The following is a 24,449-nucleotide window of genomic DNA, read 5'->3' on the forward strand; positions in this document are numbered from 1 at the left end:
TAGCAATGACAGTGATTTATTACAAGAGGGGGACCTGGGGAGGATTAGGGGGAGCCCTCCCACCCCTTTCTGTGGGCTCTGGGTGCCCGCGTCAGACGCAGCTTGGCTCCTGGGAGTGCACCTTCGGTCGGATTCACAACCTTGCCCAGGAAGAGGCTGCTCCACGTGAAGTCGTCGAAGATCATGATGATGAAGGGCCGGTTGAAGCGGAGGGTGAGCGGCCCGGGCGCTGCGCTCACGCTGACCCGGGTAGGGGCGGCCGCCTCCAAGCCCTTCTCATCGACCTGCAGCGCGGCCTTGTGGACCACCTGGTGGGAACAGACCCGGCAAGGAGGATGAGTACCGGCTGCATGGGCGGAGCTTTCCGAGCTCCACCGCCTCAGCTCCTCGCACCCTCGGTTTTCTGGACTGCAAAGCTGTGGCTCAGAGAAGGGCACTTACTGATCCCTCATCTATGCGGCAGCCCCCGGACTAGCGCTGGAATCTGTCCACCCCCCGGACCCAGGTCACACCTAGGCTGCCTCCCTAGAAAATCGGCAGGTGGAGCCCACCAACGGAGAGAGAAAGACTTGGGGCTGAAACTGGAGCTCAGCATCCATACTGGGCGTCCCTTACTGGGTCCTGCGCTGGTGGACGGAGACCTCGTTCCCTCTTCACTTTGCCGGTAAATACGAGGGTTCGATTTATGCAAAAGGGTTGTACCCACTCTGTAGGGGAAAGGGTCATCTGTGACTTCTCAAACATCCCTAGTTATAATCAAAATTAGAAGATATTCTCAAGCTGGTAAAACTCTTGAGTGGCTTGTATCAAAAGCCTTGGACGGATCAGAACTGGCTGATTAAATAACACCACCTATGGGATAGGATGGCTTCCCTGGTGGCTCGGTGGTAAAGAATCTGCCTGCCAATGCAGGAGATGCAGGTTTGATTCCTGGGTGGGGAAGAGCCCCTGGAGAAGAAAATGGCAACCCACTCCAGTATTCTTGCTGGGGAAATCCCATGGACAGAGGAGCCTAGCGGGCTCCATGGAGCTGCAAGGAGTCAGACATAACTTAGCAACTAAACAACAACAAGGAAGGGACAGGACTCTCCTAGATGGAGCAGCTGGGAATCAGAGGCTCAGAGCACTCTGAAACGAGGCCCACGTGGCTAGGGAGAAGCTGAGCTGGGCTAGGAACCCCTGCAGTGTGTCCTGGGAATATGAGGTTTTGAGTTAGCCTGTTTACTGCCTCTGTGACCTTGATGAGTCATTCACTCTCCCAGAGATTCCTCCTCTGAGAAACTGGGGTTGCAGCCACCTTGTAAGGTGGTAGCGGTCTGACTGAGTCCTTCACACACAGGCACTGCTGAGCGCATACTGTGTGCCAGGCATCACAGTGGTCAAAGTCTGCGTGTATGAGGGCAGGGGCTTCTCTCACTCTCCTGTCCGCCCCACCCCCCTTCTTTTTTTGTCATCCACAGGATGGTAAGATCCTGCGAGGGCAGGGCCACATCTGAGGCATCTCTAGTGTCTAGCCCAGGTGGGGACACATAGAACTTGCTCTGTAATATTTCTGAGTGAGCGACAGAACCTAAAGCTGAAGGATGGAGATTCAGTGTGATCTCATGCAGACCATTTCTTTTGCTAGCAGTCCTGCCGTGACGACTTTGTCTTCTGCAGAGCCCCCTCTGTGTGGCCTGGCAGAACAGGTGGACGCTGGACTGTGTTACTGCTTTGTCCCCAGCTTCCTGTGTGACCTTAGGGAGGTCACCTTCTTGCTGAGCCTCCGTTTAGCCTGTTGTAAACTGGAGGCTTGGAGAAGACCTCTCAGCCTGGGGTCTAGTGACCTGTTCAGGGGTGGGCTCTGTGTTGCTTATTATTGTTTGTACTGTGAATTTTGGTAGAGGGGGAAGGAGGGGTTGTAAAGACACCTACCTTTGACACCTTCGGCAGGGCCTCTTGGGTGATGCCTGAGAAATGTGTCCGGTTGCTGAGCAAGTCTGCAATGCCCATATCCCCCATGATGCCCCCAAGGTCGTAGGCTCCAGAGATGGAGATCTTTGGGATGTACAGATCCACCTGGCTGCTCGGGTAAGCAGATGGGGTTAGACTTTCCTGGGCTGGGCCTGATCAGCCAGACTCCCATTTCCCCTGGGATGCCCCTGCCTCCCTGCTGGACCTGCTGTTTGGGGACAGAGGAGGGGACAGGGCAGGAGGCAGGATCTGCCTCTCCCGGCAACACACAAGCAGCTTCTTCTTTGGGCCTCTGAATTGCAAAGTCCTTTCTTCTCAGCTCTTTCTTGGAGCTGATTCCACTCAATCCAGCTAAACTCTTGGACCCTGAAGGAAAGAATCCCTAAAGAAATCCTTGTGGACAAGAGAAATAAAAGCAAAAATGAAAAATAGGATCAAACAAAACAGAAGTTTTTGCACAGCAATGGAAACCATAAACAAAATGAAAAGACAACCTATGGGGTGGGAGCAAATATTTGCAAATCATGCTACCAACAAGGGCTTAATTTCCAAACTATACAAACAGCTCATGCAACTCAATATCAAAAAACCAAATAACTCAATCGAAAAAATGGACAGAAGACCTCTATAGACATTTTCCCCAAAAAGACATACAGATGGCTAACAGGCACATGAAAAGATGCTCAACACTGCTAATTATTAGAGATATGCAAATCAAAACCACACTGAGACATCACCACACACTAGTCAGAATGGCCATCATTCAAAAAGTCTGTGAATAATAAGTCTGTAAATGCTAGAGAGGGCATGGAGAAAAGGAAACCTTCCTACAGTGTTGGTGGGAATATAAGTTGGTTTAGCCACTGTGGAAAACAGTATGAAGTTTCCTTAAAAGTTATCATATGATCCAGCAATCCCACCCCTGGGCATATATCCAGAGAAAACTCTTAATTTGAAAGGATGGCTGTACCTCTATGTTCATTGTAGCATTCTTTACAGTAGACAACACACCCTAAGTGTCCTTCAACAGATGAATGGATAAAGAAGATGTGATATATATATGCAATGGAATATTAGTCAGCCATGAAAAAGAAAGAATTAATGCCACTTTCAGCAACATGGATGGACCTAGAGAATATCATACTAAGTGAAATGTCAGATAGCAAAAGGCAAATACTATATGATATAATTTATATGTGGAATCTAAAAATAATACAAATGAATTCATTTATAAGGCAGAAAGAGTCTCACAGACATAGAAAACAAACATTGTTACCAAAAGGAAAGGGATGAATTAGGAGTATGGGATTAACAGATACATACTGCCATATATATTAGATAAACAAGGATTTACTCTATAGCACAGGTGACTGTATTCATTATCTTGTAATAACCTATAGTGGAAAAGAATGATAAAAGGATATATATAACTGAATCACTTTGCTGTACACCTGGAACTAACACAATATTGCATATCAACTGTATTTTAATTTTAAAAAGAAAAAAAAAAAGTCCTGTGGAACTGCAAGCATCCCCTGAGAGAAATGGAGTGGAGGGAGCAGGCAGCTGGGAGCAGCGGTCCTGGCCCCAGCCGTGCTGCTAATGCTGTGTGGCTTTAGCCAAGTCCCATCCCTCTCTGTGCTTGTCCTCATCTACACCACACAGGGGAGAGAAGATGCCTGAAACCCTGAAATCAGTGATAAGGCCCACGCTGTCCATTGTGGAAGGAAAGGCTGGAGAGCTGCTCTGCACTGAGCACAAGCCACCCTGGGGAGGACTGGAGGCTGCCAACCTGGGGAACTGAGGAGGAGCCCAAGGCCAGCGAGATGTGGGACTTCTCTAGATGAGCAGTGGCAACAGAAGGTAAGGGAGGCAGTCCCATACCAGGCAGCTCCTGGCTCACCTTCCTGACCTCCTATACCTCACCTAATCTGCGCAATCTTACAAAGTGGAGTCAACATCTTCAATTTCCAGATTGAGAGACTGAATCTCAGAAGCTGAGGAATTTCTCCAGAGTCACACCCCTGGGAAGGAGCAGGACTGTGAAGAAACCAGGACTTGTTGCCTTGGAGCCCCACTGCCCTACCCCGAGAGCTGTCACCATGACCTGCCGGCAGCAGGCAGGTGACAGCTGAGCAAGGGGACCCGGGGGAAGGCTCTTGTGAGAGCACCTTGTGAGTAGGGCCCAGGGGCTTCCAGTGGGAGGTGGGGTATCAGCTGGGCTCTGAAGGATGCTGAGCTCAGATCCATTGGAGAGCATGGTGGGAGGGGTAGTGATGCTGGGAGTGGTGAGAAGTGAGAAGTGACCACGTGAGTGTGGAGGTGAGGAGCCGCGGGTGACATCATTGGAATAAAGTAGATGCCCAATCGCATATGATGTCCAAAGGTGCAAAGTTTTACCTTGAATGTTTATTTTTTAAAAATCTAGATGAAAATGGCACGTGTTACTGGTGAATGTTGTTTTAAAGTATTTTAGTTTAGAGATTATTTTTGGAGTAAAGAGAAAGGGTATCCTTTGTCTCATTTTCAATACATCAGGGTTTAGAATTTGAATCACAGAGTATTATCACCACCTGGTGGGGCTGTACCTGAATTACAGGGTCCCTTCGAGGGGTGAGGGTGAGGGAGGGAGGGATGGGACGGTTGACCAGAAAAACTGGCAAATGGGTCCCAACTATTGACCAAACATGTGGGGCTTCCCCAGTGGCTCAAGCAGTAACGAATCCACTGCAGTGCAGGAGACATGGGTTTGATCCTTATGTTAGGACGATCTCCTGGGGGAGGAAATGGCAAGCCATGCCAGTATTCTTGGCTGGAAAATCCCATGGAGAGAGGAACCTGGCATTCAGGGGGTTGCAAAGAGTCAGACAAGACTGAGCACATGATGGATGGATGGATGGATGGATGGATGGATGGATGGATGGATGGATGGATGGACCAAACACAGGCTCACATGCACACACCCTGAAGGGAGAGATGGTTGGTCCAAGGACACTAAGAATGCCTTCCATGGCCCCCATGTGGCTCTGGGGATCTCTGGAACACAGAGCTCTCTTCCCTGAAGGAGAATGCCCTAGGACTTCCTGTCCACTCTGGAACTGGATTAACCTCTCCAGAAGCACCAGGACTCAGCAGCTCTCCAAGAGGAACATTTATAATAAAAAGAACCCCAAACCATGGAACACAAATCCTTTGTCTATAACAAAGTAGAAGAGCTTCTTTCTAGATTTTTCTGCCAGCAAAATTCTTGGATTACCAAGTTCATCTAAGAGGGATTTGGCTTACCTCTGCTGCTGACGGTGCTCGGGTCCTGGCCTCCCTGACTTGGCTGGTGCTGTTACCTCTTCCACCTGTGATCCTGGGGTGCTTTGTGCTGACTGAACTTCTACTCAGGCTTAAGGCTCAGTTCAAAGTGAAAGCCTTCCGCTCTGTAGCCCCTTCCCCAGTTTCCTGGGGCAGAGTCCAGTTTCCTACCCTCCTTCAAGTTTTATACATTATGCCTCTCCTTCCCTCTCTTGCTCTGACAGAGCTTACATCACTGTACCACTAATAATTCCACTAGAATCTGCTTTCTTCTCTAGAGTACATCCCTTCTGCTTAGCCTAGTATGTCGTACATAGCAGTTGCTTCCACATATGGATACTGAATGACTGGATGGATGAATGAAGGACATGGTGATTAACTTAATCAGGACAACTTCCTGATTAAGAAGGACCCCCCTTTGTGGAATGCCCCAGAGCATCCCTGTGTCAATCAACACGTGGATAAACAAGTGTGACTTCCAGGTCAGAGAACCCAGCACACAGGGAAACAATAAGCCCCGGAGGGCAAGTCTAGGGGTAGAAGGATAGCTGGATGGATCCCTTTTCTTCTCGCCCCACTTTCTGGGAACTGCAGAAACTCAGTTGGCTAAGGGCTTACCTCATGGTTAGGGACTTGGACCACCTCTGAATGGTGTCCCGGCTCAGTGCGGTGATGACCGAGTCCATCTTCCCCTTGACTGGGAGCACAAAGAAGACAGTCTCATTGCCTGTATAGTCCAGCTGTACCAGCTGGCAGGGGAGCACCGAGTCGTTCAGGTACTTGATGGTGTTCGACTGGAACATCATGGGCACCCACACTGTCGTCGCCTCATTCACATAGAAGTTCTCTTCTCTGGTGCTTTCCAGGTCGAAGGAGTGCGCCCACATGCCTGGGGAGAGGAGGGGCGGGGAGGGGAGGAAACAGGCCTGTAAGAGCAGGAGGAAGGCACAGCTTGGGTGGCATCAGAGCACCAGGGATGACCACCAAACAAGTCAGGCAGTGGCCTCCTCAACCGGGAAGGTCCTCACCAGAGCTGCTGGAACTTTGTGCTAGGATGTGAAATTCCCAGAGGTGTAAAGCCTGCTCCATCCTCCTTTGTGATACACTGCAGATTAGTATGCTTTCTGAGACTGACTTTTAGAAATGGAAGGAGAGAGAAAACAGAGAATGCCGGTCCGGGGATTTGGGAGTAGCATTCAGTACACTAGACTTTGGATTGAGCGGATCTTGGATTGGAGGGCTCTGAAGTAGTGCTGGGGGAACTGATCAACTATTCCATCCTCACCCCCTGATGTCCTGGCCACAGAAGCACAGCAGGCAGCCTGGTCACCCAGTCAGTCGTACCCACTTTCCTGCAGGCAGCTCCTCCCCTCCTGAGTGGTCCCAAGGGCCACAGCACATTTCCTAGAGACAGGATCAGGGTGAGATGAGTCCTTCAAGGTCTCAGACTCCCATCCCCACCTGGACTCATATCCCCTTCACCACATTCCACCACAGCATCATGCAATTTGTTTGTTCCTCTTGTGATGGGGAACTCACTACTGTAACTGATGGGACTTTCCACTACTGGTCAATACTGATGGGAAGGAAATTGCTCCTTGTGAAAGTCACTCAGTCATGTCCAACTCTTTGTGACCCCATGGACTGTAGCCTGCCAGGCTCTTCCGTCTATGGAATTCACCAGGCAAGAATACTGGAGTGGATAACTGTTCCCTTCTCTAGGGGAATCTTCCCAACCCAGGGACTGAACCCAGATCTCCTGCACTGAAGGTGGATTATTTACATCTGAGCCACCAAAGCCTGCCTGATGGTAATGCCTGCCTGAGCCTGTTCAGCCCTTGAGTTTATTCCAAGACACTGCAAGTCCTCTTGGAGATGACAGGTTTTTGGATATTTAGACACAGGTTGAGTCTCACCAGGACCTCTTTGGCTCTAGGTTATCTCACTGGTCTGGAGATGAATGAGGACCCTGAGCCCAGCAGACCCCAAGTGTTCTGGCTGCCCTTGACCTCCAACCCAGAAACCCTTGTGAAGTCACTGATTGCCACCTGAAGCTGCCTGAAAGTGGCCAGAGCATAGCTCCGAGAGACATTCTCCACCCATTCACCTGTGGGGTCTCTGGACCACGAGGCCAAGACTCTCGGTTCCGAGGCAGCCTCAGCACCCTGGAGGACTTCTAAGGGAGACGATAGGCAGAAGCCAGAGAATGCAGGATAATGAGCAATGGATGCAGATCCTGGAGACTCAGGGACTGTGCCTGGTCCATCTCCGTGACTGAGGCTGTCTCACAGCACGTGAGATAGTCTATGGGCTCTCAAGCCATCCTCTGGGCTTACTTGGTGACTCAGTGGTAAAGAATCTGCCTGCCAATGCAGGAGACATGGGTTTGATCCCTGGGTCCAGCAGAGCCCCTGGAGAAAGAAATGGCGACCCACTCCAGTATTCTTGCCTGGGAAATCCCATGGACAGAGCAGCCTGACAGGCTACAGTCCATGGGGTTGCAAGAGTCAGACATGACTTAGTGGCTAAACAAAAACAAAGGAAGTCTGGACTCCTCAGAATTAAAGGGGTGTGTGTTTTATGGCCAACTGCTCCAATTCACAGCCAAAAAAATGTGGATGAAATATTTTTTAGAGCTAGGTTTTCCATACTTAAAAGTTTGCTCTGTGCTTTTTACTGAGTATTTCTTTTCTAGAAGCAAGTGTATCATATATCCAGCTTGGTAGAAAACCAAATTTAGAATGCCATCTAACTTCTACTTTAAGGGATTTTTCTTCTTGAAAATTCCTAGGAATTTATGAAGGGAAATTGGAGACAGCAAGGATGAGTCCCTGGAAGATCTTTTAACAATATTTCTAATGTTCTCTGAAAAAGAGCTGTTAAGACAGTTCACTAAGGAAGGAACATGCCAGGGACACTGTCCATGTCCCAAGTTTAGTGATGAGAGCTGCACCATTCTTCATTTGTATTATTATCCTGACTTGCTGGAAACATTTCAAAGTGTCTCTCAGCTTAAACAAGGGCTTGTTAATTAGCTTTGCTTTATCATAGAACATCTGTGTATAATCAAGCAACCCACACTCCTGTTAATGTCTGCTCTTCTTTCAAATGTTCAAACTATTTCTGATTTTATTACCAGGAGCTATTATTTCCTATCAACTCAGCCCCATTGCAGTCATGAGAATGCTTAGAAATTTTGAGAGCAAAGCCCTGTGTCAAATGGTACTCTGTCAGCCCCTGTCCTGCCAGCCATCTCTCAGTCTCCCTTAGGCTTCTACCGGTGTTGCAGAACTTCTATGCAACCACTGCTGAGTTCCTTGCATGTGCCAAGCACTATGCAAAGGCACTAGGGTGCCCAGGGAGCTGAGGATGCCGTGCACGAGAGCACATAGTCTAGTGGGAGATGTGGCCTGGAGAATTCATGCGAGCATCCAGGAACATTCCCAGGCAAACATTCCTAGACTCCTTGGTCCTCCCATGGGCAGGTGTAAAGAATACTGTGTTTTGACTGGGATCACAAAAGATCCTGAATAGCCAAAGCCATATTGAGGAAGAAGAGAAAGCTGGAAGCATCACACCTCCTGATTTTAAACTGTGTTATAAAGCTATAGTAATCAGAACTGTATGGTACAGGCATAAAAACAGACACATTGACCAATGGAACAGAACTGAAAGCCTAAAATAACCCCTCACATTTATAGTCAGCTAATATATGACAAGGGAACCAAGAATACTCAAGGGGAAAAAATAATCTCCTCAATAAGTGGAGCTGAGAAAAGGATATTCATATAAAAAACAATGAAATTGAACACCTGTCTCACACCATTCACAGAAACTAACTTGAAATGTATTAAAGACTTAAACATAAGACCTGAAACCATAAAACTCCTAGAAGAAAATTTAGGGTAAAAAGAAGCTTTTTGACATTAATTTTAGCTATGAGTTTTTTTTTTTTTAATAAGATAGCAAAAGCACAAGAAACAGAGGCAAAAATAAACCAATGGGATCACATCAAACCAGAAAGCTTCTGCATAGCAAAGGATATAGTCAGCAAAGTAAAAAGGTAACCTATGGAATGGGATTAAATATTTGCAAAACATATATCAGATAAAGGGAGTAATATCCAAAAAAAAAAAAAAAGGTAAGAAACTCATCCAACTCAATATCAAAAGAAGCCTCAAAGAATCAAATTTAAAACTGAGCAGAGGACTTGAATGGATATTTTTCCCGCCAAGGAAGATAAAATATAAGTGGCCAATAAGTACAAGGAAATGTGCTTAACACCACTAATCACCAGGGAAATGCAAATCAAAATCACAATGAGATATTGCGTCACACCTGTCAGAATGACTATTATTAAAAAGAAAACAAGTGCCAGTGAGGATGTGGGGAAAAGGATGTGGGGAACCCTTGTGCCTTGTTGGTGGGAATGTAAATTGGTGCAGCCATTATGGAAAACAGTATGGAGGTTCCTCAAAAAATTAAAACTAGAACTACCACATGATCCAGCAACTCGATTTCTAGGAATTATCAGAAGGAATGAACCCACTATATTGAAGAGATACCTGCACTCCCATGTTCGTTGAAGCATTATTCACAATAGCCATGTTTCCAAGATGTGGAAACAATTTAAGTGTCCATTGATGAATGAATAAAGAAAAGTGCATTTATGTTCACACACACACACACACACTGATTGGAATGTTATTCAGCCCTTAAAAGAAGGAAATGTTGCCATTTGTGACAGCGTGGATGAATCTTGAAGGCATTATGCTAAGTGAAATAAATCAGACAGAGAAAGACAAATACTGTACCCTGTCACTTACATGTGGGATCTAAAACTGTAGGACTTACAGAAACAGGGAATAGAATGATGGGAGAAATGGGTGAAGGGGGTCAAAGGGCAAACTTCCAGTTACAAAATGAGTAAGTTTCAGGAATCGAATGTACAGCATGGTGACTATAATTAATAACACTGTAGGGGCATCCCTGGTGCTCAGATGGTAAAGAATCTGCCTGCAATGTGGGAGCCCTAGGTTCAATCCCAGGGTCGGGAAGATCCCCTGGAGACGGGAATGGCAACCTACTCCAGTATTCTTGCCTGTAGAATCCCATGGGCAGAGGTGCCTGACAGGCTACAGTCCACGGGGTTGCAAAGAGTCATACATGACCGAGTGGCTAACACACCAACACTAACATAAACGTAAACGTTGCTAAGAGAGCAGATGTTAAAATTCTCAAAACACAAACACAAGTAACGAGCCTAAAATTTGTGCTGTTTAAGCTACCAAAGTTTAGTATATCCTCAAGCTGCCTGTTCATAAAAATGATTGGGGGAGGGGGCCTTCTTAAAAATACAAATTCTAGAACATTCTTGCTGTAGTTTTGCTCCTGCAGATCTGGCACGGACACCAGGATCTGTCATTTTAACAGGCCTCCATGGTGATTTTTATGGACAGGCACTTTGGAAAATTTTGCTCCAAGTTGGTGAGGAGGGGCTGCGGTTTGACTGAGAGGGATCTTGGTCAGAGCTGGCTTGGGAAGTTGTTTAATAGGCTGTCTGGAAGTTCCTGAGATTGTGGGCTGTCTGTCTGGTTCTAGGCTGTATTTTCAGCCCCTGACCAAGTGCCTGACTCTCAGTCAGAACTTGGCCAATATCTGTAGACCATGAGGCACTCAGAGGGTTCATGGTTACATGTTTGGCCCTTAAACCAACCTGCAAGAGCATGGGCAAGCTGTTCTGAGTGTCATTTTAATCCTTGGTGAGGGTGATGTAATTCACTTTTCTAATAGGATCATGGTGAAGATGGAGACTCTTCAGACATGCATGTGCTTTGTAAGATCAAAGACTTTGCCTAAGAGTATACTCTGGGTTTTGATGGCTTTAACTGAATGGGATGGGTGAGGGGTACCTTTAAAAAAGATGTAGTTGACCAGGATGAACATGGCTGAGCTATCTGACTCCGAGAACAAGTCCACAATTTTCCCTTGCGTCTTATTCTTGATATACTCGTTGATTTGCCTGCTGGCTCCTGCCCAGTCCTGAAAATCTGTGGTCAAGGCCTCCAGCTCGTAGTAGTGCTTGGTATCTGCTGAGAACGACTCCAGAAGCTCCAGGCTGTGGTCAAGGAACAAGGCATTGCCCATGGTCATTTCCAAGGTGGTGTTTGACTCCCTGAGGAGGTGGTGGAGATGCCGGAAGGCCTGGTGGATCTCAGCTTCGGACATCTCAACAAGGCTGAAGCCCAGGCCTTGGAGAAGTTGCTCCCGTGTGTAGCCTCTGGCACCCAGGGACAGCATGGCTAAGGCCATGGAGATGCTCACAGGGGAGATGAAGACATTCTTGCCTGGAGCTGAGGCCACTAAGTGCTTATACAGGGTAAAGGCAAAGTCAACATTGTTTGGAGCCAAGTCCCGGTGAGGGTTCCTGGTGCTCACGTCAGTGTCAGTGCCCTTAGCCTGAATGGTCCAGAGCCCACTGGTAGACAGCCAGAGGAGACAGGTGTACAGCGTGAGCAGCATTGTCCAGGATGGCCAGGTCCTGCAAAATCAGAGATGCTCATTAGATGATGCAGGTCCTCCAAGGCAGTGGGGCATGGCGAGCAGCAGGCGGAAGCCCTAGCGAAGACCCCACTCAAGCTCCAATTTCTTCTACATTGGCTGTATGACCTGGGACAAGTCAGAACTCTGGGCCTCGATTTCCTCACCTGAAAGTATGAATTGCACCTGCTGTGATTTTCAAATACCAAACCATGTGCCCAAAAGATTGCTTCACCAGCAACAAGGTATAAAGGATTATTTTGATTTTATGTAGGCAGAATAGATGCTCAGAAAGGCTAAATACCCACTCAATTAATACATTCAAAGTACTGAAAGAAAAAAACTATCAGCCAAGAGTACTCTATCAGTCAAAACTGTCCTTCAAAAGTGAGGAAGAAGCTAAGACTTTCAGATAAACAAAAGCTGCGGGAGCTTACCACTAGACCTCTCCTATGAGAAATGCTAGACGGTGTACTTCTGGTTAAAATGAAAGAACACCAGAAAGTAAATAGATGCTGTAAGAAGAAGTAAAGATCTCTGCAAAAGGTAAATATATGAGTAAGTATAAAAACTAGTATAGCTTTGACTTGTATTTCCACTTGTTTATGTTCTCTGTACGATTTAAAAGAGTGATGCATAAAATGTAATTATTCATGTATCTTTTTGGACACAGAATGAATAAAGATGTAATTTGTGACTTACATAACTGAAAAGATATGGGAATGGAACTATATAAGAGCAGTTTTGTATGTTATTGAAGATGACCTGGCATAAAGTCAAATGAGAGTGGTATACCTTTACCATATTAAATGTAATTTCCATTAAAACCCGAAAAGAAATAGTTATAGAGTATGCACAGAGAGGGGCTTCTCTGCTAGCTCAGCTGGTAAAGAATCTGTCTGCAATGTGGGAGACCTGGGTTCAATCTGTGGGTTGGGAAGATCCCCTGAAGGAGGGCATGGCAACTCACACCAGTATTCTTGCCTGAAGGATCCCATGGACAGAGGAACCTGGCGGGCTATAGTCCATAGGGTCGCAAGGAGTTGGACACGACTGAGCACAGCATAGCACATGCACAGAGGGAAGGGAGAAGGTAATTAAGATCCTTCCTTTGTATTAAGGAATATAAATCTTCCTATGTAATCCAGAAAATCAACTAAACACACACACAAAATATATTAGTAATGCAGGAAATAAAGGACAAAAAACCCATAAGGCATATAGAAAACAAATAGGAAAATGATCGAATAGTTCCTCCGTATGAGTAATTAATGTAAATGGATACAATTCTCCAGTCAAAAGACAGAGATTGACAGAATGGATTTTACAAAAAGAAACAACTATATGCTCACTACAAAAAGATTCACTTTAGATCCAAAGGCACATATATGAAAATGAAAGAATGGAAAAAGATAATCCATGTCAATAGGCACCAAAAAAGAGTACAGCTAGCTGAAGAAAGGAAACAATAAAAATCAGAGCACAGATAAATAAATAGAAGTTAGAGAAAGTCAGTGAAGCCAAAATATAATATTTTATAGTATTGGAACAATATATTAGGATATAATTATAAGAAAATCTAATCTTCAAAATGATTAACAAAATTGATAAGCCTTTAGCTAGACTAATTCGACAAAGAGACAGAAGTCTCAGATTACCAAACGCAGAAATGAAAGTAGGGGCATTATTACTTATCAGTTCAGTTCAGTTCAGTTGCTCAGTCATGTCCGACTCTTTGCGACCCCATCGACTGCAGCATGCCAGGCTTCCCTGTCCATCACCAACTCCCTGAGTTTATTCAAACTCATGTCCATTGAGTTGGTGATGCCGTCCAACCATCTCATCATCTTCTGCCCCTTTCTCCTCCCGCCTTCAGTCTTTCCCAGCATCAGGGTCTTTTCAAAAGAGTCAGATCTTCGCATCAGGTGGCCAAAGTATTGGAGTTTCAGCTTCAGCATCAGTTCTTCCAGTGAATATTCAGGATTGATTTCCTTTAGGATGGACTGGTTGGATCTCCTTACTGTCCAAGGGACTCTCTAACCCCACAGTTCAAAAGCAGCAATTCGTCAGTGCTCAGCTTTCTTTACAGTCCAACTCTCACATCCATACATGATTACTGGAAAAAACATAGCTTTGACTAGATGGACCTTTGTTGGAAAAGTAACGTCTCTGCTTTTTAAAATGCTGTCTAGGGGAGTCATAGCTTTTCTCCCAAGGAGCAAGCGTCTTTTAATTTCACGGCTGCAGTCACCATCTGCAGTGATGTTGGAACCCAGAAAACTAAAGTCTGTCACTGTTTCCACTGTTTCCCCATCTATTTCCCATGAAGTGATGGGACCGGATGCCATGATCTTACTCTTCTGAATGTCGAGTTTTAAGCCAACTTTTTCACTCTCCTCTTTCATTTTCATCAAGAGGCTCTTTAGTTCTTCACTTTCTACCATAAGTGTGGTGTCATCTACGTATCTGTGGTTTTTGATTTGTCTCTTGGCAGTCTTGGTTCCAGCTTGTGCTGCATCCAGCCTGGCATATCTCATGATGTACTCTGCATGTAAGTTAAATAAGCAGGGTGACACTTTACAGCCTTGGCGTACCCCTTTCCCAATTTGGAAGCAGTCTGTTGCTCCATGTCCAGTTCTAACTGTTTCTTCTTGATTTGCATACAGATTTCTCAGGAGGCAGATCAGGAGGTCTGGTATTCCCATCTCTTGAAGAATTTTCCACAGTTTGTTGTGATCCACACAGTCAAAGGCTTTGGCATAGTCAATAAAGCAGAAATAGATGTTTTTCTGGGACTCTCTTGCTCTTTTGACGATCCAATGGATGTTGGCAATTTGATCTCTGGTTCCTCTGCCTTTTCTAAATCCAGCCTGAACGTCTGGAAGTTCATGGTTCACATACTGTGGAAGCCTGGCTTGGAAAATTTTGAGCATTAGTTTGCTATCATGTGAGATGAGTGCAATTGTGCAGTAGTTTGAGCATTCTTTGGCATTGCCTTTCTTTGGGATTGGAATGAAAACTGACCTTTTCCAGTCCTGTGGCCACTGCTGAGTTTTCCAAATTTGCTGGCATATTGAGTGCAGCACTTTCACAGCATCATTTTACAGGATTTGAAACAGCTCCACTGGAATTCCATCACCTCCACTAGCTTTGTTGGTAGTGATGCTTCCTAAGGCTTCACATTGACTTCACATTCCAGGATGTCTGGCTCTAAGTGAGTGATCATACCATCGTAGTTATCTGGGTCATGAAGATTTTTTTTTTTTTGTATAGTTCTGTGTATTCTTGCCACCTCTTCTTAATATCTTCTGCTTCTGTTATGTCTATACCATTTCTGTCTTTTATTGTGCCCATGTTTGCATGAAATATTCCCTTGGTATCTCTAATTTTCTTGAAGAGATCTCTAGTCTTTCCCATTCTATTGTTTTTCTCTATTCTTTGCATTGATCCCTGAGGAAGGCTTTCTTATCTCTCCTTACTATTCTTTGGAACTCTGCATCCAGATGGGTATATCTTTCCTTTTCTCCTTTGTCTTTCATTTCTCTTCTTTTCACAGCTATTTGTAAGGCCTCCTCAAACAACCATTTTGCCTTTTTTGCATTTTTTTTTCCTTGGGAATGGTCTTGATCACTGACTCCTGTACAATATCACGAACCTCCATCCATAGTTCTTCAGGCACTCTGTCTATCAGATCTAACCCCTTGAAGCTATTTGTCACTTTCACTGTGTAATAATACCTTTATTGACTATGCCGAAGCCTTTGACTGTGTGAATCACATGAACTGTGGAAAATTCTTCACGAGGTGGGAATACCAGACCACCTGACCTGCCTCCTGAGAAATCTGTATGTAGGTTAAGAAGCAACAGTTACAACTGGACATGGAGCAACAGACTGGTTTCAAATTGGGAAAGGAGTATGTCAAGGCTGTATATTGTCACCCTGCTTATTTAACTTCTATGCAGAGTACATCATGAGAAGTGCTGGACTAGATGAAGCACAAGCTGGAATCAAGATTGCCAGGAGAAATATCAAAAACCACAGATATGTAGATGACACCAAACTTATGGCAGAAAGTGGAGAACAACTAAAAAGCCTCTTGATGAAAATGAAAGAGGAGAGTGAAAAAGTTGGCTTAATACTCAACATTCAGAAAACTAAGATCATGGCATCTGGTCCCATCACTTCATGGCAAATAGAAGGGGAAACAGTGGAAACAGTGACAGACTTTAGTTTTTTTTGGCTCCAACATTACTGCTGATGGTGATTGCATCCATGAAATTAAAAGACGCTTGCTCCTTGGGAGAAAAGTTATGACCCACCTAGACAGCATGTTAAAAAGCAGAGACATTACTTTTCCAACAAAGATCTGTCTAGTTTTTCCAGTAGTCATGTATGGATGTGACAGTTGGACTATAAAGAAAATTGAGCACTGAAAAATTGATACTTTTGAACTATGGAGTTGGAGAAGACTCTTGAGAGTCCCTTGGACAGCAAGGCGATCCAACCATTCCATCCTAAAGGAAATCAATCCTGAATATTCATTGGAAGAACTGATGCTGAAGCTGAAACTCCAATACTTTGGCCACCTAATTTGAAAAACTGACTCATTTGAAAAAGACCCTGATGCTGGGAAAGATTGAAGGCTGGCGGAGAAGGGGATGACCGAGGATGAGATGGTTGGATGGCTCAATGGACATGAGTTTGAGTAAGCTCCAGGAGTTGGTGATGGACACAGAGGCATGGTGTGCTGCAGTCCATGGGGCTGCAAAGAGTTGGACATGACTGAGCGACTGAACTGAACTGAACTGATACCTGAATGGTCTAGTAGGTTTCCCTAGTTTCTTGAATTTAAGTCTGAATTTGGCAATAAGGAGTTCATGATCTGAGCCACAGTCATCTCTGGGTCTTGTATTTGCTCACTGTATAGAACTTCTCCATCTTTGGCTGCAAAAAATACAATCAGTCTGATTTCTGTATTGACCATCTGGCGATGTCCATGCGTAGAGTCATCTCTTGTGTTGTTGGAAGAGGGTGTTTGCTATCACCACTGCATTCTATTGGCAAAACTCTATTAGCCTTTGCCCTGCTTCATTCTCTATTCCAAGGTCAAATGTGCCTGTTACTCCAGGTATCTCTTGACTTCATACTTTTGCATTGCAGTTCCCTATAATGAAAAAGGTATCTTTTTTGGTGTTAGTTCTAGAAGGTCTTGTAGGTCTTCATAGAACTATTCAACTTCAGCTTCTTCAACATTACTGGTCGGGGCATAGACTTGGATTACTGTGATATTGAATGGTTTGCCTTGGAAACCATTGTCATTTTTGAGATTGCATCTAAGTAATGCATTTCAGACTCGTTTGTTGACTATGATGGCTACTCCATTTCTTCTAAGGGATTCTTGCCCGCCGTAGTAGATATAATGGTCATCTGAGTTAAATTCACCCATTCCAGTCTATTTTAGTTCACTGATTCCTAAAATGTTGATATTCACTCTTGCCATCTCCTGTTTGACCACTTCCAATTTTCCTTGATTAATGGACCTAACATTTCAGGTTCCTATGCAATATTGCTCTTTACAACATCAGACTTTACCTCCATCACCCATCACACCCACAACTGGGTGTTGTTTTTACTTTGACTCCATCTCTTCATTTTTTCTGGAGTTATTTCTCCACTGATCTCCAGTAGCATATTGGGCACCTACTGACCTGGGGTGTTCATCTTTCAGTGTCTTATCTTTTTTCCTTTTCATACTGTTCATGGGGTTCTCAAAGCAAGAATACTGATGTGGTTTGCCTTTCCTTTCTCCAGTGGACCACGTTTTTTCAGAACTCTCCACCATGACCTATCTGTCTTGGGTGGCCCTACACTGTAGCTCATAGTTTCGTTGAATTAGACAAGGCTGTGGTCCATGTGATCAGATTGGTTAGTTTTCTGTGATTGTGGTTTTCATTCTATCTTCCCTCTGATGGAGAAGGATAAGAAGCTTATGGAAGCTTCCTGATGGGAGAGACTGACTGTGGGGGAAACTGGATCTTGTTCTGATGGGTGGGGCCATGCTCAATAAATCTTTAATCCAGTTTCTGTTGATGGGTGGGGCTATGTTCCCTCCCTGTTATTTGACCTGAGGCCAAACTACAGTGGAGTTAATGAAGATAATGGAGACCTCCTTCAAAAGGTCCCATGCAGGCACTGCTTCATTCAGTGCCCCCTACCCTGAAGGCCTTAGAAAGCATCACTACCAACAAAGCTAGCGGAGGTGATGGAATTCCAGTTGAGCTGTTTCAAATCCTGAAAGATGATGCTGTGAAAGTGCTGCACTCAATATGCCAGCAAATTTGGAAAACTCAGCAGTGGCCACAGGACTGGAAAAGGTCAGTTTTCATTCCAATCCCAAAGAAAGGCAATGCAAAAAAAATGCTCAAACTACTGCACAATTGCACTCATCTCACATGCTAGTAAAGTCATGCTCAAAATTCTCCAAGCCAGGCTTCAGCAATACATGAATCGTGAACTCCCTGATGTTCAAGCTGGTTTTAGAAAAGGCAGAGGAACCAGAGATCAAATTGCCAACATCCGCTGGATCATCAAAAAAGCAAGAGAGTTCCAGAAAAACATCTATTTCTGCTTTATTGACTATGCCAAAGCCTTTGACTGTGTGGATCACAATAAACTGTGGAAAATTCTGAAAGAGATGGGAATACCAGACCACCTGACCTCCCTCTTGAGAAATCTGTATGCAGGTCAGGAAGCAACAGTTAGAACTGGACATGGAACAACAGACTGGTTCCAAATAGGAAAAGGAGTACGTCAAAGCTGTATATTGTCACCCTGCTTATTTAACTTCTATGCAGAGTACATCATGAGAAACGCTGGACTGGAAGAAACACAAGCTGGAATCAAGATTGCTGGGAGAAATATCAATAACCTCAGATATGCAGATGATACCACCCTTATGGCAGAAAGTGAAGAGGAACTAAAAAGCCTCTTGATGAAACTGAAAGAGAAGAGTGAAAAAGTTGGCTTCAAGCTCAACATTCAGAAAACTAAGATCATGGCATCTGGTCCCATCACTTCATGGGAAATAGATGGGGAAAGAGTAGAAACAGTGTCAGACTTTATTATTTTGGGCTCCAAAATCACTGCAGATGGTGACTGCAGCCATGAAAATAAAAGACGCTTACTCCTTGGAAGAAAAGTTATGACCAACCTAGATAGTATAATCAAAGGCAGAGACATTACTTTGCCGACTAAGGTCCGTCTAGTCAAGGCTATGGTTTTTCCTGTGGTCATGCATGGATGTGAGAGTTGGACTATGAAGAAGGCTGAGCACTGAGGAATTGATGCTTTTGAACTGTGGTGTTGGAGAAGACTCTTGAGAGTCCCTTGGACTGCAAGGAGATCCAACCAATCCATTCTGCAGGAGATCAACCCTGGGATTTCTTTGGAAGGAATGATGCTGAAGCTGAAGAAGAGTCAACTCCTCATGTGAAGAATTGACTCATTGGAAAAGACTCTGATGCTGGGAGGGATTGGGGGCGGGAGGAGAAGGGGAAGACCGAGGATGAAATGGCTGGATGGCATCATGGACTCGATGGACGTTGAGTCTGACTGAACTCCAGGAAATGGTGATGGACAGGGAGGCCTGGTGTGCTGTGATTCATGGGGTCGCAAAGAGTTGGACATGACTGAGCGACTGAACTGAACTGATACCACAGAAATTCTTTTAAAATTATGAGAAGACTATGAAAAAATTGGAAGTTACACACCAAAAAACTGGATAACCTAGATGAAATGGAAAATTTATAGAAACACAAAACATATCAAAATTAAACCACAAAGAAACAGAAAATCTGAATCGACATTTAAGTAGTCAGGAAATCGAATCAGTAATTGAAAACCTCCCAACAAAGAAAAACCCGGATTATACAGCTTCAGTGTTGAATTCTACCAAACACTTAAAGAAGAATTTGCACAAATTCTCCTCAAACTTTTCCAAAATAACTGAAGAGGAGGGAAGGCTTCTTAACTCATTCATTGCCCTGATACCAAAGGCAGACAAAGACACTAAGAAAAGGAAACTACAGACAAATATGGTTTATGAACATTGAGGCAAAAACCCTCAACAAAATGTTAACAAGCAGCATTCAGCAGCGTAGTAGAAGGATTTTACACTATGTCAAGGTGGGATTAATTCCTGGAATGCAAGATCAGAATGGCCATCATCAGGAAATCTACAAACAATAAATGTTGGCGAGGGTGTGGAGAAAAGGGAACCCTCCTACAGTGTTGGTGGGAATGTAAATTGGTCCAGACTCTATGGAGAACAGTATGGAGGTTCCTTAAAAAACTAAAAATAGATCTCCCATATGATGAGGAAATCCCATTCCTGACCATGTATCCAGAGAAAACCATAATTCAAAAAGATGCATACCCCCACATTCACCAGAGCACTGTTTACAGTCGTCAGGACACGTCCTTTGACAGAGGAACGGATAAAGATATGGTACATATATACAATGGGATATCACTCAGCCACAGAAAGACTGAAATAATGCCATTTGCTTCAACATGGATGGACCAACAGACTGCCATACTGAGTGAAGCAAATCAGACACAGACAAAGGTCATATGGTATTCCTTATATATGGAATCTAAACAAATGAACTTACATAGGATCACAGATACAGAAAACACCCTTATGGTTACCCGGGGGAAAGTGAGGGAGAAGGGATAAATGGGGAGATTGGGATTAATATACATACACCACTATTATAAAATAACTAAGAAGAATCTACTGTATAGCACAGGAAACTCTACTCCTTACTTCATAGTGAACTACATGGGAAAAGAAGCTAAAAACAGAGTGAATACTTGTGTATGTATAACTGATTCACTTTGCTGTATAGCAGAAATCAACACACCATTGTGAATCAACTATACTCCACTAAAAACTTAAAATAAATAAAAAGTAAGGGGTATAATAACGATGAACAGCCAGATAAAGAGAGTAAAGCAAGGTCTGCTGCTGCTGCTGCTAAGTCGCTTCAGTCGTGTTTGACTGTGTGCGACCCCATAGACGCCAGCCCACCAGGCTCCCCCGTCTCTGGGATTCTCCAGGTAAGAATGCTGGATGGGCTGCCATTTCCTTCTCCAATGCATAAAAGTGAAAAGCGAAAGTGAAGTCGCTCAGTCGTGTCTGACTCTTAGCGACCCCATGGACTGCAGCCCACCAGGCTCCTCCATCCATGGTATTTTCCAGGCAAGAGTACTGGAGTGGGGTGACATTGCCTTCTCCGAAGGCAAGGTCTAGAGGGGTCTTAGGCACAGGGGCTCTTGTCCCTGTGGCTTGTATGTACACCACCCTCTCGCCATGTACATTCAGAAGCTCTCTGAACCCCACACCTTTGCCATGCTTATGGGGGCTTCATCACATAGGTGGAATTGATCATGAACTTAATCTCCAACCCCTCGCCCTTTCCTGCAGGATGGGGCTGAAAGTTCCAAGTTCCAGTCATGACTTGGTCTTTCAGGTGACCAGCCACCATCCTGAGGTCATCCAGGAGGTCACCTAGCATCTCATTAGAGCAAAGGACACTGCTGTCACCCAGGAAATGCCAAGGGATTTCGGAGCTCTGCCTCAGGAAGCAGGGTCAAAGACCAAATACTCGAACAAAAGATGCTTCTCGCGTTCTTATCACTTAGGGAATTACAAAGTACATAGGAACTTGGTGCTAGGAACCAGGAGGCAGAGATCAGTATGTCTCCTGCATTGCAGGCAGATTCTTTACTGCCAGAGCCACATGAGAGCCCTCCAACAGTCAAGTTCATAGAAACCCAAGGTAGGTTAGTAGTTAACAGCACTGGAGGGTGGGGAGTGAGGAATTGGAGAGTCAGGGTTTAATGGGTAGAGTTTCAGTTTGTGATGATGAAAAAGTCCTGCAAATGGATGGTGGTGATGGTTATAGAGCAATGTGAATGTACCTGATACCAGAGAACTGCACACTTAAGCCTGGTCGAAAGGCTCAATCTTTATATATCTTACCACAATAAAAAATTAATGATAAGCCATTAAAAAGGTTTGATAAGATGATTCCAAAAAATACAGCCAAGGTCAGAGTCAGTAAGCAGACACTCTATCTGCAAGGCCAGTGGTCCGAAGCCCTGTGCTTCATGGAACGCCCCTGTATTCCTATAAAGGAAGGATGCTGATAGGAGAAGCAGGTCCCCCTGCATCACCCCACCTACAGGACTAGCTATGCTGGGAGGGGGCTGGGAACCCACACTGAAACCAGTCCCCCAGGGGAATGCGTGCACACTGAGGGTGGGAGTCACTAGTCTGCTCCAGAACACACCCTGAGGCCCTTTCCTGGCCCACTGCAAACCCAGAACTTCATGAGAACCTCTCTTTGAGTCCCTCTCAACACCCCCTGCCTGCCTCCCTCCACATGGTGGAAGTACAATTCCTATTCCTGGCTACTCAGCTTTGATAAGAGCCTCGCCCCCTCCCTGCCCAGTTGCCTGGCTTATAGACAATCTCCATTTTCCCAGGTTTCACAGCAAACCAAGTCAGATGGAGATATCAGCACTATCTTTATGACCCAGGTGACCTGGGTTCACTGTTTAAACTCTGCCCGTTTCCTTCATATAAAATAGAGTTGATAACAACACCTACCCCTGGCCTGGCCCATTTGACCGTCTACATTTCTGAGGTCTGTCCTCTTCTCCAGTTCTAGGACACAGCCCAAAGTTGGGACTTGGCATCCCTCCCAGTTGCCCCTCCTCCTCCACCTGATCTCCATGCCTCCTGCTCACCACCTGCCAACCTTTCTTTCCTCTGCAGCCAGGGCATGTTTCCAGAATCAAGTGGATGAGCCAGCCTCCTGCAGAAAAGCTGTCAGGGACTCCTGTTGCTCCCAGGCAGGGCTGATCCTCACTCACGTTGCCCAGAGAGTCCTGCCTCGCCCCTCAACCCGAAATCTGGCCTGTTGAAATCTCAGTCATAGCAACACTGTGTCTCTTAGGGTGTCTTCCAAGCACGTACCAGACTTTCATCCCTCTGCCTGGGTCAGGCCAGGGAGGTCATTCCATTCTCCAATGTTTGCAAAGCCTGGCTCTGGCCTGAGAACTGGAGACAAAGATGGGCCAGTTCCAGTCCTGCCCCATGTGGCTCCACTCTCTGCACTCTGTTGGCCTGTCCCCTCCCTGTCTTGCCTGGATCACTTCCTCACCTCCTCCAGGAATGCCTCCTCTGTGCTTCTGTCTGTACACTGCCCCTGTCAGACTGTAGTGAGATCTTTGCTTCAGTCCTGGCCATCTCCACACTTGTCTTTGGCCCCTACTTGGGCAAGGACCCGATGCAGTTCACAGCCTGGAATGGGATGGACTTTCCCCCAACATAACTTCTTCTCTCTTCCCTTCTCTTCCTGCTGTCTCTGAGATTTCACACCTCATCCCCTCCTGTGCTAATCCTCCAAGATGGGGATTAAAACTCTACCCACCTCACAAGACTGTTGTGAATATCAGTCACAGCTGCTAACAATGACCTCACTTTCTGGGTCATCCTGGATCCATTGTACAGATGAGAAAACTGAGGCCCAGGGAGTGAGAGCTGAAATCCCAAGCCCAGCCGTCTGACTACATAGCTTGTGTTCTGCCTTCCTCTAGAGTGAAAACCCAGCAACGTAAAAATGCAAAGTATCAATATTATCCATGGATTTCATTCATGTATGTCCTCCTTGTCCCTCATTTTTGAAGTCACACATGCAGTACACAGCCACTGTGTTCTCTATTTTTCTAGATGCTTTGTACAAGTCAGGCACAGTCTCAGGCCCTGTGCATTTAAACCTCGGACCATGTGCTGTAATGCTGGTAGTTCCATTCTGTCTGCAGGATCCTTGCCCCAGGTCATCCAGGGAGCAGGTGTGTGCAGCTCTGTAGGGTACAGTCTGTGCTGGGTCACCTGGGCACTGCCCTCCCCTGCCTGTGTCCCCCTGCAGGGGTGCTCTATTGTGCTGATCCATCCCAGCTCTCAGACTCCATCTCAGAGGCTGTTAATGGCTGTCTGGCTGGCCTTAGGGGCATTGTGTAATAATAGCTGGGAATGGCTTTTAGCGCCGAGTCAACTCCTGCAAGACAGGAGCCCAGGAAAAATCAAAGCCCCTGTGGGTGGCCCACAGACTCTGGAAAACCCCCTGTAGGGTTGTCTCCTATCACTGCTGGTTGCCCTAAGGCTTCATGCCCCATTAAAAAAAAAAAATTCAAGTGAGCAAGACGCAGCCATGGGTTGCTTCTGGAGGCCGGGCAGCTGTTACTCACGGTCTGCAGTGGGCTCAGGCTGCAACTGCTGGCTTGGTCCTGCTGTCCTGGATCATGTCATGTGTACAGTAAGCCAGCAGGGCTGCTGCTGCTAAATCCTGTTGGTCAGCTTCCCAGCTGGTTAATGGTTAGAGGGGGGCCAGTGGCCTTCACCATTTGGTGGTCCCCTCCCCCCAGTCATTAACCAATGGGAGCCTTTTCCAGGAAATTTAAGTAAACACAGCAATGCTGCAAATTAACTTTCTTCTGCATTCAATTCCCTGAGGTTTGATTTTTTAATAGCAAAATGCGGCTGGAGTTACGTCAGGGTTTGCGGTTGCCTGGGTGGCAGTGG

At 45.5% G+C, this 24,449-nt stretch overlaps 1 protein-coding gene across 1 annotated transcript; it reads right to left on the reverse strand.

Annotated features, from left to right (window-relative positions):
• On the reverse strand, positions 1-24,182 carry LOC101118224 (corticosteroid-binding globulin). Its single transcript, XM_004017972.6, has 5 exons — positions 24,116-24,182; positions 11,169-11,797; positions 5,875-6,145; positions 1,915-2,062; positions 1-308 (listed from the first exon to the last, which is right to left on the reverse strand). Exons 2-5 carry the CDS (start codon positions 11,776-11,778, stop codon positions 45-47), a joined length of 1,293 nt encoding a protein of 430 aa, XP_004018021.4. The 5' UTR covers positions 11,779-11,797; positions 24,116-24,182; the 3' UTR covers positions 1-44.
• Between the last annotated feature and the right edge of the window lie 267 nt (positions 24,183-24,449).

This window comes from Ovis aries, chromosome 18 (genome assembly GCF_016772045.2).
Source record: "Ovis aries strain OAR_USU_Benz2616 breed Rambouillet chromosome 18, ARS-UI_Ramb_v3.0, whole genome shotgun sequence".
Lineage (NCBI taxonomy): Eukaryota > Metazoa > Chordata > Mammalia > Artiodactyla > Bovidae > Ovis > Ovis aries.